This window comes from Leptodactylus fuscus, chromosome 5, assembly GCF_031893055.1.
Source record: "Leptodactylus fuscus isolate aLepFus1 chromosome 5, aLepFus1.hap2, whole genome shotgun sequence".
In the NCBI taxonomy this organism is placed as follows: Eukaryota; Metazoa; Chordata; class Amphibia; order Anura; family Leptodactylidae; genus Leptodactylus; species Leptodactylus fuscus.
Window position 1 is genome coordinate 129,072,338 of NC_134269.1, and position 17,337 is coordinate 129,089,674.

The following is a 17,337-nucleotide window of genomic DNA, read 5'->3' on the forward strand; positions in this document are numbered from 1 at the left end:
GTCTCCGGCTAGTCTTGAACCATCATTCTGGAAACCTTTCATGACCAAAACTATTATTTATTAGATAAATCTGATTTGATTTTTTGGAGTATAACTAAGCAGTTTTGCAGCTGTGAGAATAAAAAAGAAATCCCGCTGGGGCTCATTTCAGATGATTTATATATAACTGAATCTGAGATCATTTAGTGAGATGGATTTATCGTCTCTGTTTTATTAGAATTGTATTCTCAGCCAAAATACATTTGGAGACATCAACATCACTGCCCGTGGCTACTTGGGCCCTATACAAAGTGTTGTGAGGTGAAGGGTGGCGCTGACGTAATAGAATACTGAACCCTAATGTTGCACAAGACTACAAAAAAATTCTTCAGAGTGGAAATAGAGGTGTGTGCACAAGTAAGGCCTGACTGTTGAAGCCAGCAGATCAAGTACTACTTGTATACATGTTGCCACTAAGGCCAGTGATTGTCTGCAACTATCCTCAGGGGCCAGTCACACGGAGGAAAATGGTGAAGAATTTGGTGTGGAATTTCTCCGCTGAAAATAAAAGGCTCCCAATGGGAGGCTTTTTTCAGCGCTGAAATTCCACACCAAATTCTTCACCATTTTCCTCTGTGTGAATGGACCCTCACATAGGATGTCATCACTGACCAGAAACAAGTGGGAATGGACTTTCTGCACTGGTGCTAGGGATATTTAAACGGGAGTTGTTTTTTTTTTTTTCTTAACTTATTCAATTTCCTAATAATAATAATAATATATATATATATATATATATATATATATATATATATATATTTTTTTTTTTAAATAAATCGAACAACAATAGTAATATTTTACCTATTTGCAACCAAAATATCAGACACCCCCCTTAGCATAAGCTAGTAATTGCAATATGTGGGCGTGAAACCCCTGTCGATCTTAAATTAATTAGCTATCCTAAGAATAGGTCAATTAATTAGTCCCGGAAAACCCCAAGTCCACAGGCATCACCCCTACTGAGTTAGAAAATTACAGAAGACTTCAGTAGTACTGCTTGTGACACTGGTCCCGCTCCCTTTCCCCCGGCAGTCAACTAAATACAAGTCCACGGTCGTCACCCCCAATTAAAGATATCTGAGATTTAGGAACTCTGGTGTCACTGAAGGGTTGTTTTTTTTTTTGTTTTTTTTTTAAGAGATGAGTGAGTAGTATTCGATCGAGTAGGTATTCGATAGAATACTGTGGTATTTGAAATACTCGTACTTGTTCGAGAATACTACTATTCGCAGCAAAGATTCGATTCAGAACCAGCATTGATTGGCCGAATGCTATACAGTGTACAGCATTCAGCCAATCAACGCTGGTTCTGCTGGAGGCTCATCTGTAAAGAGGCGGAGTCCAAGATCGGACCACAGCAGTCTCCATTGTGGTCTGATCTTAGACTCTGCCTCCTCACAGACGAGCCTCCGGCAGAACCAGCGTTGATTGGCGAATGCTGTACGCTGTATAGCATTCGGTCAATCAATGCTGGTCAATGTTTTCTCATAGGAATGCGTCAGCTCCCGCATAACCCAGGCAGCCAGCTCTCCCGACTAGCAAAGAGCCTACTGCAGAACCAGCGTTGATTGGTCGAATGCTATACACTGTATAGCCAATCAATGCTGGTTCTGCAGGACGAGCAAGTTCACATTAGCGCTTGCCTCCCGTCCGGAAGGAGTCCGCAGTAGGACCCCCGAACGGAATATCAACGCAACTGCAAGTGCTGTGCAGTTAAAGCAGACAGACCAGTTATAGTCTATGGGGTCCGTGCACTTTAACTGCACAGCACTCCTCCTAAACACTCTCCTTCTGCTACTCGTGGACTTGGTGACTCTCCTTTAGTCGAATAGTGGTTTCCCCTGAAACGAGCATTTTTTCCCATAGACTATAATGGGATTCGATATTCGATCGAATATTGAGGCTCTACTCGAAACGAATATCGAATCTCGAATATTTCACTACTCGCTCATCTCTAGTATTTTTCTTATCTGTAACTAAGAATGGGTGTTAGGTGGGGGATGACTTAAAAATGGACTAAAAGGGGTTGTGTATTACAGACACATCCCATAATATTACAATTCTTAATTACAAGACTCCATGATCATATCTCCCATTGTCCCCTAACCACCACCAGACACAGAGAACTAAAGATAATATAGAATTAAAGTATTAGATACTTTTTGTCTGTGACACTCCACCATGTTCTCTCTGCATGGGTACTTCACTCAATGTACCATGATGACATGGCGGCACTCACAGCGTCCTTTTTCTATCTATGTGGTGTCAGTCTCTACCCTCTGAGCATATGGACGCACACTGAGCGGTGTAAGCTTGACCAAGAGAACAGAGTAGAGCTTGGTACTAGAATATGGGGTGCAGATGGTGCCTCAATTCAGGACTACAGCAGCCCAGCATCACACAACTAGCATGCGTGGAAAAGGGCACATTAGTGATACGGGCAGCATGCTAGGCCATCTAATATCATGGGTACCTGTACACAGGAGTATCTTTGTTAGTATTTTGCATCAGTCTATTAAAAAATCCATATTGGGTCCAAAACATGGAAGAGGTGCAAATCTTTAAATTTTTTCAGCTCAACCATCTCTGTGCATTTTTTATTTTTTTGTCAAAACCATTGGAATATATTCCTAAGGTCAAGTGAGCCATTAATAGAACATCAGATCAGCATTAGGTGAAGAGACATCATTAGAGATTTTGAGAATCCATACAACAACAGACATGATTTATGCCTTTTCATTCATGCAGTAATACAAAAGGCATTCGGTTTCCTTAAAATAACCCCAAATCTGTTTAGGGCTAAAACCAAACATTATCTTTCTGAACCTGTCAATATTAATGTATTACCCTTAGGCTATGATGAGGGTAAGTCAAGCTTTACAGCCTAGACATTGCAAGACAATAGGAATGCAAACATACTGAATGCCTGCTCCATCTTCATAATGAAGAGAAGATGTGGTTGGGTACATCTGCTAATGATACAATTAATAACTACAACTTTTTATCCCAGGAATGAACTCAATAGATAATCTTTCAAAAATTGAAATCTAGAGCTACTGTGTGTAATACTGTACTATCAAATTGCACCACAATATATCAAATCTAGAGATAAGAATATTTACATGAAAAAGATAAATGTACTTTTACCAAACAAGCCCTCTTACCTCTTGTGTCTCCCAATCTACCCATAGATTCTAAGCTCCCATAAGCAGGGCCCTTACTTCTGTTGTTTGATATGTTGGTATATTGTCTGTTCATGTACCCCCTGAATTATAAACTGTCGCGTAATATGTTGGCATCATATTATTATTTACTTTAGGCATTGAACAATAATGCATAGTAATTATAGCAGCTTAAAGGGGTATTCCTGTTTTAGCATTTACGGCTGTATCCATAGGATATGTCATAAATGCCTGAAGGATGTGGGTCCCATCATTGGAAACATCTATTTCAAAAATGGGGCTCCATTTACAACCACAAGTGGATGAAAGAGTTTCACATTCACTTGTATGATACGAAGAAGGCAATAGACCACACTCGAGGTCACAGTAGAATTTATTGGTTAAAAGGTGCACAACGCTAAAACACTCCGTTTCGGGCCCTCACGCCCTTTTTCAAGTGCATATACCACAGATGGCGTAGCATAGACCAGCTTTCTATGACAAAGTGTCAGATGAAAAGTGGTACGGTTTTCAACCTTCTCTTTTTTATTTTGAGTATAGTTCTACAGTCACTTGTATGGTCACAGAAATAACTTAAATCTGACAAAAGTAATAATATAAAAATAAAAATTATCAAATGAAAGTCAGACATTGCTTTTCTCTTCAACAGAATTAAAAAAAAAATAAAACTCATGAAACAGGCCTGGATAGAAAGGATGGTTCCCTTAACTTACTATTTTGTTGCATAACCTTTTGAGGCCATCACTGCAATCACATGATTTCTATAACAGTCAATGAGACTTCTACCCCTCTCAACAGGTATTTTGACCGACTCTTAATGAGATAACTGCTCCAGTTGTCACAGGTTTGAAGGGAGCCTTTTCCAGACGGCATGTTTCAGCTCCTTCCAAAGATTCTCAATAAGATTTAGGTCATAGAAGGCCACTTCAGAATAGTCCAATGTTTTCCTCTTAGCCAATCTTGGGTGTTTTTAGCTATGTATTTTGGGTCATTATCCTGTTGCATGACCCATAACTGAGACAAAGCTTTCTGACACTGGGCAGTACATTTCTCTCTAGAATCCCTTGATAGTCTTTATTGTACCCTGCACAGATTCAAGACAACCTGTGCCAGATGCAGCAAAGCAGCCCCAGGACATAACAGAGCCTCCTCCATGTTTCACAGTAGGGAGAGTGTTCTTTTCAAGATATGCTTCATTTTTCCATCTGTGAACATAGAGCTGATATGCCTTGCCCATAGGACATTCTCCCAGAAGCTGTAGTTTTACTACTATTACTTTTGTCAGATTCAAGTTATTTCTGTGACCATTGTGAGTTTTTCTTTCATTAAACGAGGGGTACCAACAATTTTCCACATGTGTATGTGCCTTTGATACCCTCTCTCATTGTCATTCTTATGGCTAGTAAAAATGAAAAAAAATCCCAAGCATTCAATGGTACAGCCATTCTGCATTAATATCCCAAATTGGACTGGTGAAGCATTTTGACAATTATTGTACAGTAGTTCATGTTTAAATTCCCTGAAATGGTCTCATTTATAACACCACCCTCAAGCAAAATGTTTGAATTGGTTTTATGTATACTCTGAGTCAGAAGGAGGGATTGCTTCTCTTGGATTCCAAACCAGCACAATATAGATAGAATTGCATAAACCAGACATATACAGTGTATGTGATTGCTCGGATACATCCTTCATACCTTTAAAGCAATTTACGTGGTAAGAATTAGACTTACCATATTTATTCTCACAAGACAAATTTAGCACTGACCTCAAGTACTGAAGGGTGAATAGCACTGCTGTATCCAACGTCAAGAGTTAGGAGCTGAAAGCATTCACTGCACCTGAAATCATTCAGATAAGTAGTTATACAAAGCATTGCATATTAGTGGTGCTACAATGACAACATGAGCTGATCGAGTTAGCAGCACTTTACAGTTTATTGGATACAGTATGTAATTTTATATTCTTTCCCTTGCATCTCTATTAAGAGCTGTGCCCTGTCTCTCACTGTGTATGATGATAGTCCTTGTGTGTGTAAGTTTGGGTTTACCCAGCACTATTTTAGTGAAGAATTGCATGCAAGTAAACTGTAGAATTCCAATTTAGGGACTATCAATATACAGGTGAAATACATAGTAATATGTGCTAAGCATTACTGCAACCCAGACTAACCCTGCATTCACACGACTAAGTTTCAGACGTTTCCAACCTGCACAGTATGGTGGAAGAGGGACTCATAACAGTATAATTATCTATGCTGCTTAGTGTTCCTGCCTCCCTGCGACATATGTGGGCTATAATCAGTATAGTCTCTTGGAGGCAGGGACTTACAGCAGCATAACTATAATGTTCTATTGTAGAAACACAGCGGAAAAAAATGCTGCAGTTTACAGCACCGTCTAAAGTGAAAGTGATCCTGGCTAATTCCATCCACACATTGTGGATAAAACAGCTGTGTAAAGGCTGCGGTTTCAAAAACAAGTCGATTTTATGTTAGGAAATATAACAAAAACGTTTCACTGCATTATTTCCGCTGTGTTTTTTTATCTGTGGTTCAGTAACTGGGGCTTTAGCCTAAGGGTCTATGCACAATGAGGAAGTTGGCATTGATTCTGGCATGGAATCCATGTCAGAATCAATGCTAAAAAAAAAAAAAAAAAAAAGATTCCCATTGACTTCAATGGGCTCCGCACGGAAAATGGAACCCATTGAAGTCAATGGGATTCTGCGCCAGAATCAGCGCCAACTTCCTCCGTGTGAATGGACCCTTAGACTTTATTTACATGGTCAGTTTTTGGTCAGTGATTTGCATCATTGAATCTAGGCCAAAACCAGGTGCGTGCTGAAAAATACACAACACAAGTTCAACTCTTTCCAATATTCCTTAACCTTGTGTAGTCTCCTCTCCTGGTGTGGAAAAAGAACCATAGGTAATTAATCATGTGTAATTAATAGGTCATAACTGCAATGGTCTTAGGCAGTTGAACAGCTACAGATGATATGATGTTTTTACCACTGGCCTGTCCTCCGGTCTTGCCAATAGTACATGTTTTATCAATCTCGTCATCAGACCACAAGCGTATCTATCATATTGATAAACCAGAGATGAATTCACATATGTTGCTAGGAGGGAATCCAAAATATGTGCTGCTAAATACCCCAGGACATGTTTGAATGTCTGAACCCCAAACCACAAATGTGTTCCATATCATTTCACTCTTTGGCGAAGAAAGCACTAATGGAACTTAAAAGGATATGAATAATAGAAAAATAATGAATGGGAATTGCAAGACAGATCATGAATGTAGCATGTATTTTCATTGCTCCCTCATGAGAAAACATGTTATGGTATCTTCTATGGGTTTCAACGGTGTCAATCAAGGCGAGACATACTTTATATAGACAAAAGTATTGGGACACTTACACATTACACCTGCAGGAGTTTTAATAGCATCCCATTCTACAAGATGTTCATTTGGGTTGAGGTCAGATTTGTGTTCAGGCCAGTAGAATTCTACTCTAAACTCACCCATCAACAATGTCTTTCTGGACCTTGTCTAGTGCACTAGAGTACAGCCATGCTGGAAAGGAACTGTTCTCACAAAGTCGGGAGTATACAATAGTCCAAAATATCTTGGTATGCTGAAGCATTAAGATTTCCCTTCATCAGAACTAAGAGACAAACTCCTGAAAAACATTATCCCTCCCCCACCAACCTTCACAGTTGGCACAGTGCAGTCAGGCAGCTAATGTTCTCCTGGCCATATCCAGACTCATCTATCAGTCTGCCAGGTACAGAAGAATGATCCATCATTCCCCAGAACACATTGTCATTGCTCCATAGTCCAGCGGCACAGTGCTTTACTCCACCCCATCTGACATTCGGCATTGTGCTTGGTAAGGTAAGGCTTGCATGCAGCTGCTAGGTCTTGGTACACAGTGTTTGTGCTGTTGTTGTATACACCAGTGGAGGATTATAACTCTGCTGTTATCAGTCAGATGAGTGGTGTCAATTTTAATATACTCTCAGCACTTGGTGAGCCCATTCTGGGGTCTACTTTGTGGCACCTAAACCTTTCACTTCAGTAACACCATTCACAGATCATGGAATATCTAGGAGGAAAGAAATGTCACAAACTGACTTGTTGCAATGAAGTCATCCCATTATAGGACCACATTGAACTCCGTCAGCTTTTTAGATTGACCCATTCTTTCACAAATGTTTCTAAGGCCACTTTCACACAGCAGTGTTAAGGTCAGTATTTCGCATCATTATCTGTAAGCCAGAGCGAGGAGTGGTCCACAAGAAGTGGTGCAAATCTGCCCAATATAAGGTAGACTGTATGGTTAGGTCCTTCGTTTTATATACCTGTAGCAATGGGATTGACTGAAAGAGCTGAATTCAATCATTAAGAGGCAGCTGAGAGACTGTACTTGGTAAAATCCCACATTGCAGCAAAGGCCTCTGGGAAGGTCGGGCATGATTTTAAAGGGAGCGCCCTCTAGTGGGCTGTATGACTGAGGCACTGTCTTCCTATTTACATCATGGAAGACAGATTTGCATATTCTTCCCATGATCCCTCCCAGTGGAGCGTCTATGGCTTAATAAGACTCCACACACCTACATGGTGGTCTCTCCCTAAGGAGTGACGATATCCCCTTAACCCAATACTTTTGTGTGCAGATAGCAGTACAATTGGTTAATAGCACCCCATGAGAGCAATTTGATATGTTGTTGGCCCTGGTTTATTTCATACAACTATTCCTGTGCTTGTTACATCCATTTTCTGGTGACAAATCTACTTAAAATGAAGAATACATTGTATTGCAAGACTGAATCTGAAGAGACTAGGATCAACTACTTTAATGCATAAAGAATTTTCAGACACAAGAATACATAATATAGGATTATATTATAATTCTCTCTCCTACAGGTCATGGTGCTCGGTTTAGTTGGCTCCATAACGAGGTCGGGAGATGTTGTTTTAATAAAATAAAATTTTAAAAAATGAGACACCAAGGTTTCCAACTCTCCTCAGTGCAAAAGTACCTAGTAGCAGATCAGTAGGAAACAGAAGACCCACATTGAGGCTAAAGCCCCACATTGCAGAAATGCAGCTTTTTTGTTGCAGATTTTGTTGCGGTTTTTTGAGCCAAAGTCAGGAGTGGATGAGCAGAAGGGAGACGTATAAGAAGCTTTCTATATATTTCCCATTCCTTTTGTGGTCACTCCTAGGTTTGGCTAAAAAAAAAAACAGCAAAATCTGCAACAAAAGAAGTTGCGTTTCCGCAATGTGGGGCCTCAGCCTTAAAGTGGAGGCCTTTCATTTTCTAAAGAGAAATAGTTTTTCTTTGATTATACTGAACATATATTCACTTCACTGTTTGCTACAACTTTTTAATAGTGGTGTTTCACCATTATGACAGCTATCAAATGAATATGAAATGTATACAAGCACAAAATTTCTCATGAAACTCAATTCCATATCCTGATATGTTAGCAATTCACAACAGAACCTCTGGCTGCACGTCTCATAGAAAACAGGATTTAATGGCAATTCACCTAGATTTACTGATGTAGAAAAGTTAACCAAAATTTCTACTATTAGTTAAACTGCTACAGCGTGATATTGTCTCACAGACTCAATAAAAAGTCAAAGAAACATGACTTTTCATTGTTTTTTGTTGTCTTGTGTGATAAGATATCATACTACAACAGTTCACCCAACTGCAGAGGTTTAGGTTAGCTCTGCTACATCTGTAGGTGCAAGTATAGGATCTTACTCCATTAGCTCAAATGTAAACAAAGATCTGGCTCTCACTTCTTGGATTTTCTACTTGATGCTCTATGCATACAGTTATGTGACTTCATGACACTTTACTTCACTGTTGCAGAGGGATTGAAAAACGGCAAATTGTAGAAATTAATTATCCCTAATTTCACACTGTGGATTGCATCGCAATAAAACTCCTATTACCTTTGAGCACTAGCTCTTTGTGTGCAGCCACATATACATAGAGTGTCACAAACCTACAGTATGTTGTCTTGAAATTTTGTGATACAAATGTTCATCTAAAAAGTAATGTCAGGAAGGAGACAACTGTACGTGAATAATATTGCAGGTTATCAAGGTTTACGCTCTGCAGATAAGAATTAATAACACAATACTATGTTATAAAGCAGTTTCTTTAGGTAGAACATTTTGTCTTTCATTACCTGTTTAATGAATTGTGCCCTGTAGCAGCTGTTTCACTTATCACCTCCAAGGTGAGAAGCAATTTGCTTAGCATCTCCTTTAAGGCGTTAAATGCTCGTAATGGAGACTCTGACTTGAAGAAATGTTGATAAAACGTCTGAAGCTGTGATGGGAATAACATAAATACCACACATTTTTACTAGTGCATTAAGAGCATATTCACATGGAGATATCTACTATGATTAATTGATGTCATTTATCACTTCTGAAGTTGTCAATCACATGCACCTGTATTGAGAGAACACAGCTCCTGCAATCCAATCCTACGCACCCTACATACACCTTGTCATCAAATATCTCCTCAATCCACGAAGTTACCATCAAATGATATGTACAAAATGACATGCCACCAGGAAGACCCAATACATTTACTAGCATACGCTCAGTGGTATTTGCTTGCAGTTCTATACTGTGGTTTACGCTATATCACACACTGCAATCCTTTGGCATTTAAACTACTAGAGACCAATAAAATACAATTGAAGGAGGTGATAATACAACACACAGATCAAACCAGATACTGCATGGCTAAGAATGAAGATAAAAGAGAATGCAGAAAGGAAGCCATACATTAGAGCAGGTAGCCATATCTGATGGACTCTTGCTATCCTGCTGTGGTTATTCTATTCAGTGATCCAAGACTATAAACATTCTTAACATTTGTTTTGGATCAGTGATAATGGTTTTGCTTGTGGGCAAAGGACTGAACATTGAATTAATTGGTGAAAGACTTTAACTGTTAAGAGATTCATTTTTATGTTCTTCTGGCATCTGATGTAAGGAAAAACTCCAAAATACTTCCCTAGTTTGGAAATTAATCTGTGTTTTTTAAAGGGAACAAAAGCACAAACTATTTCTTCATGGAAAATAGAAATGTTTTCACCGTGAGAAAGTCAATGGCAGAAGTCAGGGTATATGAGTGTAGCCAACACAAACATCAGATATGATCAAAGAAGACACGCGCTCCTGTCGTAGAGTAGTAATAGTAGCACATCTAGTACTAAATTTAGTATAAATACGTCTAAATTTAGTATAAATACAGCAATAGAAACCAACTTTTACATATAAACACACTATTTTGACATACAATAGACAGCTGTCAGTAAGAAAACCCACAAACTACTGTGCGACTGTGCCAGTAATGTGTGTAGTCTGGTATATTCTGACACAGTGGCGTAACTACCGCCATAGCAGCAGAGGCAGCTGCCACAGGGCCCAGGACATTAGGGGCCCGGTGACAGCGGCTATTGCTATCATTATATTTGGGGGTCTTTTCAGACCCCCGAATATAATGATTGGTGGACCGGGAGAGGTAAGAAACATAAAAAATACTGTTACTTACCTCTCCACGATCCTGCCAGGCCTCCTTCCTGACGTCCTTTCTGACGTCTCTGACGTCACATGAACCCGGCCTGCGTCCCGGGTCATGTAACGTCCGACGTCATTGAAGAAGGATGGCAGCAGAGGCCGACAGCGTAGGAGCTGGGGGACAGGTAAGAAACAGTAGTTTTTTATGTTTTAATTTCCCCGGGTCTCCGATTACACTGGTCAACAGCCAAAATGTTTCGGGCATCAAACCAGTTGTTCTTAACTAATTTTGGGGTGCTGAGATTGAAATTGATGCTAAAATTTTTAAATTGGCTTTACTTTTCATGATATAGACGTGCATTTTATATTTCTATTTATATTTGGTTAAGAAAGCCTACCACCTGTATTTTGGCTGCAAAATAGGCAACCAGGAAAAGAGTTGGGCTCCACACATATGCTGTAATACATGTTCTTCAAATCTCAGACAGTGGTTGAACCGAAAGAGACAGTCTATGCCGTTTGCAGTGCCAATGGTCTGGAGAGAGCCATCTGACCATAGTGACAATTGCTACTTCTGCAAAGTGCCTCCAATTGGGAAAGGAATTTCAAAAAGAAAGAAGTGGCCTTTACAGTATCCGAATATTCCATCTGCGATACGCCCAGTAGCTCATTCTGAAGAATTGCCAGTTCCAAATGCTCCAGAAACATTCTTGCTTGATTCCACTGACGAGGAAGAAGAAGGAGTTTGTCATGAACCATCTACCTCGTCAGATCCAGACTTTCCGGCATCACTCTCCACTGAACCGCACCTTATATCGCAAAGTGAACTTAACGATCTTGTTAGAGATCTAGACCTGCCCAAGAGTAAGGCTGAGCTCTTAGGTTCCAGACTTCAACAGTGGAATCTGTTGGCAGATGATGTTCGAATTTCTTTATTTAGGAACCGTCAACAGTCTCTTGTCCAATTCTTCTTCATGGAGGGTCATCTTGTTGTATGCAATAACGTTTGTAGTTTAATGGATGCTCTCAAAATCAGCTATAACCCCGATGAGTGGAGGCTATTTATCGATTCATCAAAGCTAAGTCTTAAAGCTGTCTTACTTCACAATGGCAATGCACTACCATCAGTTCCAATTGGTTATGCTGTTCACATGAAGGAAACCTATAACAACATGAAAGAGCTCTTGAGATGCATAAACTATGATCAACATCTGTGGTGCCTCTGTGGTGACTTGAAGGTGGTAGCGCTAGTGCTTGGTCTACAAGGAGGATACACCAAGTACTGCTGCTTCCTATGTGAGTGGGACAGTCGTGCAAGATCAGAACACTACAAGAAAAGAGACTGGCCACTCAGAAAGTCACTGCAACCAGGGACTAAAAATGTTATGCATCCAGCACTTATTCAAGCAGGAAAGATTCTGCTACCTCCTTTACATATCAAGCTTGGTCTTATGAAGAATTTTGTAAAGGCAATGGATAGAAATGAAGAGGCATTCAAATATCTCCTCTGTAAGTTTCCAAGGTTGAGTGAAGCGAAGATAAAAGCAGGAGTCTTTATTGGTCCTCAGATTCGTATGCTTCTTCAAGATGACGAGTTTTACCATTTGCTGTGCGGCAAAGAAAAGACTGCATGGGAAGCATTCAAGTTAGTCATGACTAATTTCTTGGGAAACACCAAAGCAAATAATTATGAAGAGTTGGTTGAAAATCTCCTGAAGGCATATAAAAACCTGGGATGTAACATGTCTTTAAAGATTCATTTCTTACACTCTCATCTAGACTTCTTTGCACCAAACTGTGGAGCGGTGAGCGATGAACATGGTGAACGATTTTTTCAGGAAATTGCGACTATGGAAAAGAGATATCAGGGTAAATGGAACCCATCAATGCTTGCAGACTACTGCTGGACAATTATCAGAGACAATCCCATGTCTGAATACAAGAGACGTGAGTAAAGGAGCCGAATAGCAATTCAATAAGGATCTACGTTCCAAAGTTCAATAAACACTTCATTTGTAAAAAATTCTTAGATATGACTATAAATTATAGTTGATTTTAGATAGAACTAAGTTTCCTAAGAATATATTTCCAAAATTTTAAAAACAGTAAACTTGCACCTCTATTATTGCAGAAGTAATAAATATGTATCATATTCTATACAATTCACAAAACAGTAAAATGAGAACCCTTCGATATCATAGAAACTAGAGGCAATTGACAGTTTTCCTTGTGATATTTGAATTCAGCACATAAAAATCATTAGGGAATGACTCATTTCATTTCAGAAACAAACAACTTTTGAAAATTTGTTGACCAGTGTTATTATACTCTGGCAGCACCGCACCTCCCATGAGGTGACCTGAAGCGACTGCTTCAGGTGGCGCTATGCCAGGACTCCGGGGAGGGCGGCATTTTTGCTTACCTAAGCCAGTCCAGGACAAGCTGTCGTGGACTGGCTTAGCGTCACAGTCACCGAGCGATGCTCCAGCGGCCTCCCCTCACGCTCAGGCAGAGAGCAGGTCCTCTCCCTGCCTGCTAACGCCGCTCCGCCACACCCCCTTCGCTCCACCCCTCCTCCGGGGGGGGGGGGCGGCTTACTGTCGTCCGCCTCGGGCGGCGAAAAAGGCAGGTTGACCCCTGCCCCAGAGTATAATAATTGTTTATGGGTGTCCACAGTGGGACATAATACTGTGTGCAGGGGCCACTATGGGGCATAATAGAACGCGCAGGAATGCGTAGGAGGGGGTCTGTCGAGGTCTTGCGTGTCGGTCAGGGGGGGGGGAGGCATGTCAAAAGTTCGCCACGTGGCCCCGCTATTCCTAGTTACACCACTGTTCTGAAATCACATGCATTTATGTCTCTATAGGATGCAAAACATCATAATGTTTTCACTGTAGCGTGTCTGCTTAGTTATTAAATGCTCTCTCTTCGAATTATGTCATAGTAGTCTATGGGCTGCACTCTATTTCAAGGATAGCACAAGAGTCAGCTTATTTGTAGGCTGTACTTTATAAGCTGTGATGATGTCCTCTCTAAGGGTCCGTTCACATAGAGAAAAGTGGCGCTGTTTATGGTGCCGAATTCTCCGCGCTGAAAAAAAAAGCCTCCCATTGATTAGCGTTAAATTGAATTCAGCGCCATAAACAGCGGCACTTTACTTTGTGTGAATAACAATATGCTAATATCACAGTAATGTACACTCACCGGCCACTTTATTAGGTACACCTGTCCAACTGCTCGTTAACACTTAATTTCTAATCAGCCAATCACATGGCGGCAACTCAGTGCATTTAGGCATGTAGACATGGTCAAGACAATCTCCTGCAGTTCAAACCGAGCATCAGTATGGGGAAGAAAGGTGATTTGAGTGCCTTTGAACGTGGCATGGTTGTTGGTGCCAGAAGGGCTGGTCTGAGTATTTCAGAAACTGCTGATCTACTGGGATTTTCACGCACAACCATCTCTAGGGTTTACAGAGAATGGTCCGAAAAAGAAAAAACATCCAGTGAGCGGCAGTTCTGTGGGCGGAAATGCGTTGTTGATGCCAGAGGTCAGAGGAGAATGGCCAGACTGGTTCGAGCTGATAGAAAGGCAACAGTGACTCAAATAGCCACCCGTTACAACCAAGGTAGCCAGAAGAGCATCTCTGAACGCACAGTACGTCGAACTTTGAGGCAGATGGGCTACAGCAGCAGAAGACCACACCGGGTGCCACTCCTTTCAGCTAAGAACAGGAAACTGAGGCTACAATTTGCACAAGCTCATCGAAATTGGACAATTGAAGATTGGAAAAACGTTGCCTGGTCTGATGAGTCTCGATTTCTGCTGCGACATTCGGATGGTAGGGTCAGAATTTGGCGTCAACAACATGAAAGCATGGATCCATCCTGCCTTGTATCAACGGTTCAGGCTGGTGGTGTCATGGTGTGGGGAATATTTTCTTGGCACTCTTTGGGCCCCTTGGTACCAATTGAGCATCGTTGCAAAGCCAAAGCCTACCTGAGTATTGTTGCTGACCATGTCCATCCCTTTATGACCACAATGTACCCAACATCTGATGGCTACTTTCAGCAGGATAATGCGCCATGTCATAAAGCTGGAATCATCTCAGACTAGTTTCTTGAACATGACAATGAGTTCACTGTACTCCAATGGCCTCCACAGTCACCAGATCTCAATCCAATAGAGCATCTTTGGGATGTGGTGGAACGGGAGATTCGCATCATGGATGTGCAGCCGACAAATCTGCGGCAACTGTGTGATGCCATCATGTCAATATGGACCAAAATCTCTGAGGAATGCTTCCAGCACCTTGTTGAATCTATGCCACGAAGAATTGAGGCAGTTCTGAAGGCAAAAGAGGGTCCAACCCGTTACTAGCATGGTGTACCTAATAAAGTGGCCGGTGAGTGTATGTGCTTAATTGTAGATTGCCCTCTATTATGATGATCTTACAATATTACATGTATGTATTTTTTTTAGACTGCTCTTGATTTTGATGACAAACATAACAGTGTTTTTTAATGGGCTCTGCTGTTTTCAGATTATAAACAACTTTTGTTCTCATTTGTGTCATTAATAATTTATATAACAAATAGTTATATCTCAGGGATTATAAAATGAAGAAACCTGCTTCTGGTGTTATATGAAAGCTGAGATTTTTATATTTCATCTCACATTAAGGTTGTCGTTCTACTTGTACTATTTCCAGAGATATCATCAATTGAAAATATAGTTGGGTTTGGGAACAACTATAATAGGCAGATAAATATTTCAATTCTGACTTTGTTTTCAACCAGTGGTATCTCTGGTAATATGAATGTGATATGATAGAAAATTATAGACAAGAGAGGAGAATCTTGTCTAAGCTCCTGAGACAACTCTCTTCTTCGCTTCCTCTGGTCTGTGTTGAGTGTGGTCTACACCATTTCACCTAACAGCACAGTGAGTATCTGTAGCCCTATATACATGTCACCAAACAGCACTGCGAGTATCTGTAGCCCTATATACAGGCCACTGACTGATTACAAGATTGTAGAGACCTGTGATGCTAGTTAGTGGACACACCTTGATGTAACATGTCCCTATGGTCACATTATTTTCAGGAAAACCATCATTTCTGTCCAGGCCTGTTTCATGAGTTTTATTTTATTTATTTATTTTTTAAATTCTGTTGAAGCATGGTTGGAAAGCAAAGTTTGACTTTCATTTGTTCATTGTCATAGAATTTTTATTTATTATTACTTTTGTTAGATTCAATTTATTTCTCTGACCACTATGGGTGTTTCTTTCATTAAACAAGGGGTACCAACAATTTTGTCCACGTGTGTATGTATTTATATGCAAAACAAAAACAGAGACACCGAGCGCTCAAAATGTATGGAAATATTATCTTATGGGGATATATCAATATGATGAATGACCAAAAAGACCTCTCACCTGCGGTCACCTGAAACCTGTGGGTGCAGGATAGATGGATCGGGTGAGAGTGGCAGCGGTTCCGTGGAAAACACCGGAGGACCGGGAATAGCACAGGAAATGGATATGGTCAAGGATCCGCGCTCAGAGGTCATACGGAGGAATGATAGGTTCGAAGACCATATGGTTAAAACGGAACGTTTTTTTATTGTCGATAAAACAGTAGGCACAACGCGTTTCGGATTTTAAAAATCCTTTTTCAAGTGCGAGAAATCACAGAGGCACGTCGGGCGAGACGTTTTAACCATATGGTCTTCGAACCTATCATTCCTCCGTATGACCTCTGAGCGCGGATCCTTGACCATATCCATTTCCTGTATGTATTTATAGGCTATTTGATGGTAATGATGTCACAGTAGGATGTGCTTACCTATAGGCTGCATTAAGTTGTAGTGATGTCATACTACAATGTGTGTTTTGTACACCCCAATAGTGTATGTGGTTAATAGATGGTGTTATATTATGATAACATCACAAAAGTGTCTATTCATCTAATTATGAGCTATGGTACAATCTAATTTGATTTAGCCACAATATTGACTATCTAATGTGCTGTGTTGTGATGAGATTAAAATAACATATCAATTTATCGGTTAAGGTCAATTTTGATATGTCACAATAGTGAGTTTATGGATTTATAAAATGTACACTGTGATCTGTGCTTTTTCAATACTCTGTGCTTGTGGATATGCTCAATTACAATGATGTCATAATTGCTTGTGCTTTTTAGCCTGCACTTTATTGTAATTATGTGTGTATATATAGCATGCATTTTACTTACACAAAAAGGTGTATGTATCCTTCCCAATTCTCCCACTTTAGGCCACATCCACTTCTGCAGAAACCCCATTTAGGGGGGATATTTGTATAACGTGTGCACCTTTTGAGGTTAAGGTTTCACGTAGCAGGCCACTGAAAAAAAGCACTTTGAAAAAAAAGCATCATTTTTTTCTGCAGCACTTTTCACGGAAAGTCTGTAGAGGTTTCCTCTGCGAACTTTCCAATTCCATTATACCTATAGGGAATCCGCCAACGTTTCCATAGGTATAATAAAGATACTGTGATTCCCAAAA

At 40.3% G+C, this 17,337-nt stretch overlaps 1 protein-coding gene across 1 annotated transcript in view; it reads right to left on the bottom strand.

Annotated features, from left to right (window-relative positions):
* The window catches only part of CPED1 (cadherin like and PC-esterase domain containing 1), a 195,081-nt gene that overhangs the window by 112,422 nt on the left and 65,322 nt on the right, over nucleotides 1-17,337 (bottom strand). The window contains exons 7-8 of the mRNA XM_075274232.1: nucleotides 9,439-9,581; nucleotides 4,990-5,062 (exon numbers count right to left, since the gene is read on the bottom strand). Coding sequence (XP_075130333.1) covers nucleotides 4,990-5,062; nucleotides 9,439-9,581 — 216 coding nt within the window. The remainder of the gene's footprint in view (nucleotides 1-4,989; nucleotides 5,063-9,438; nucleotides 9,582-17,337) is intronic.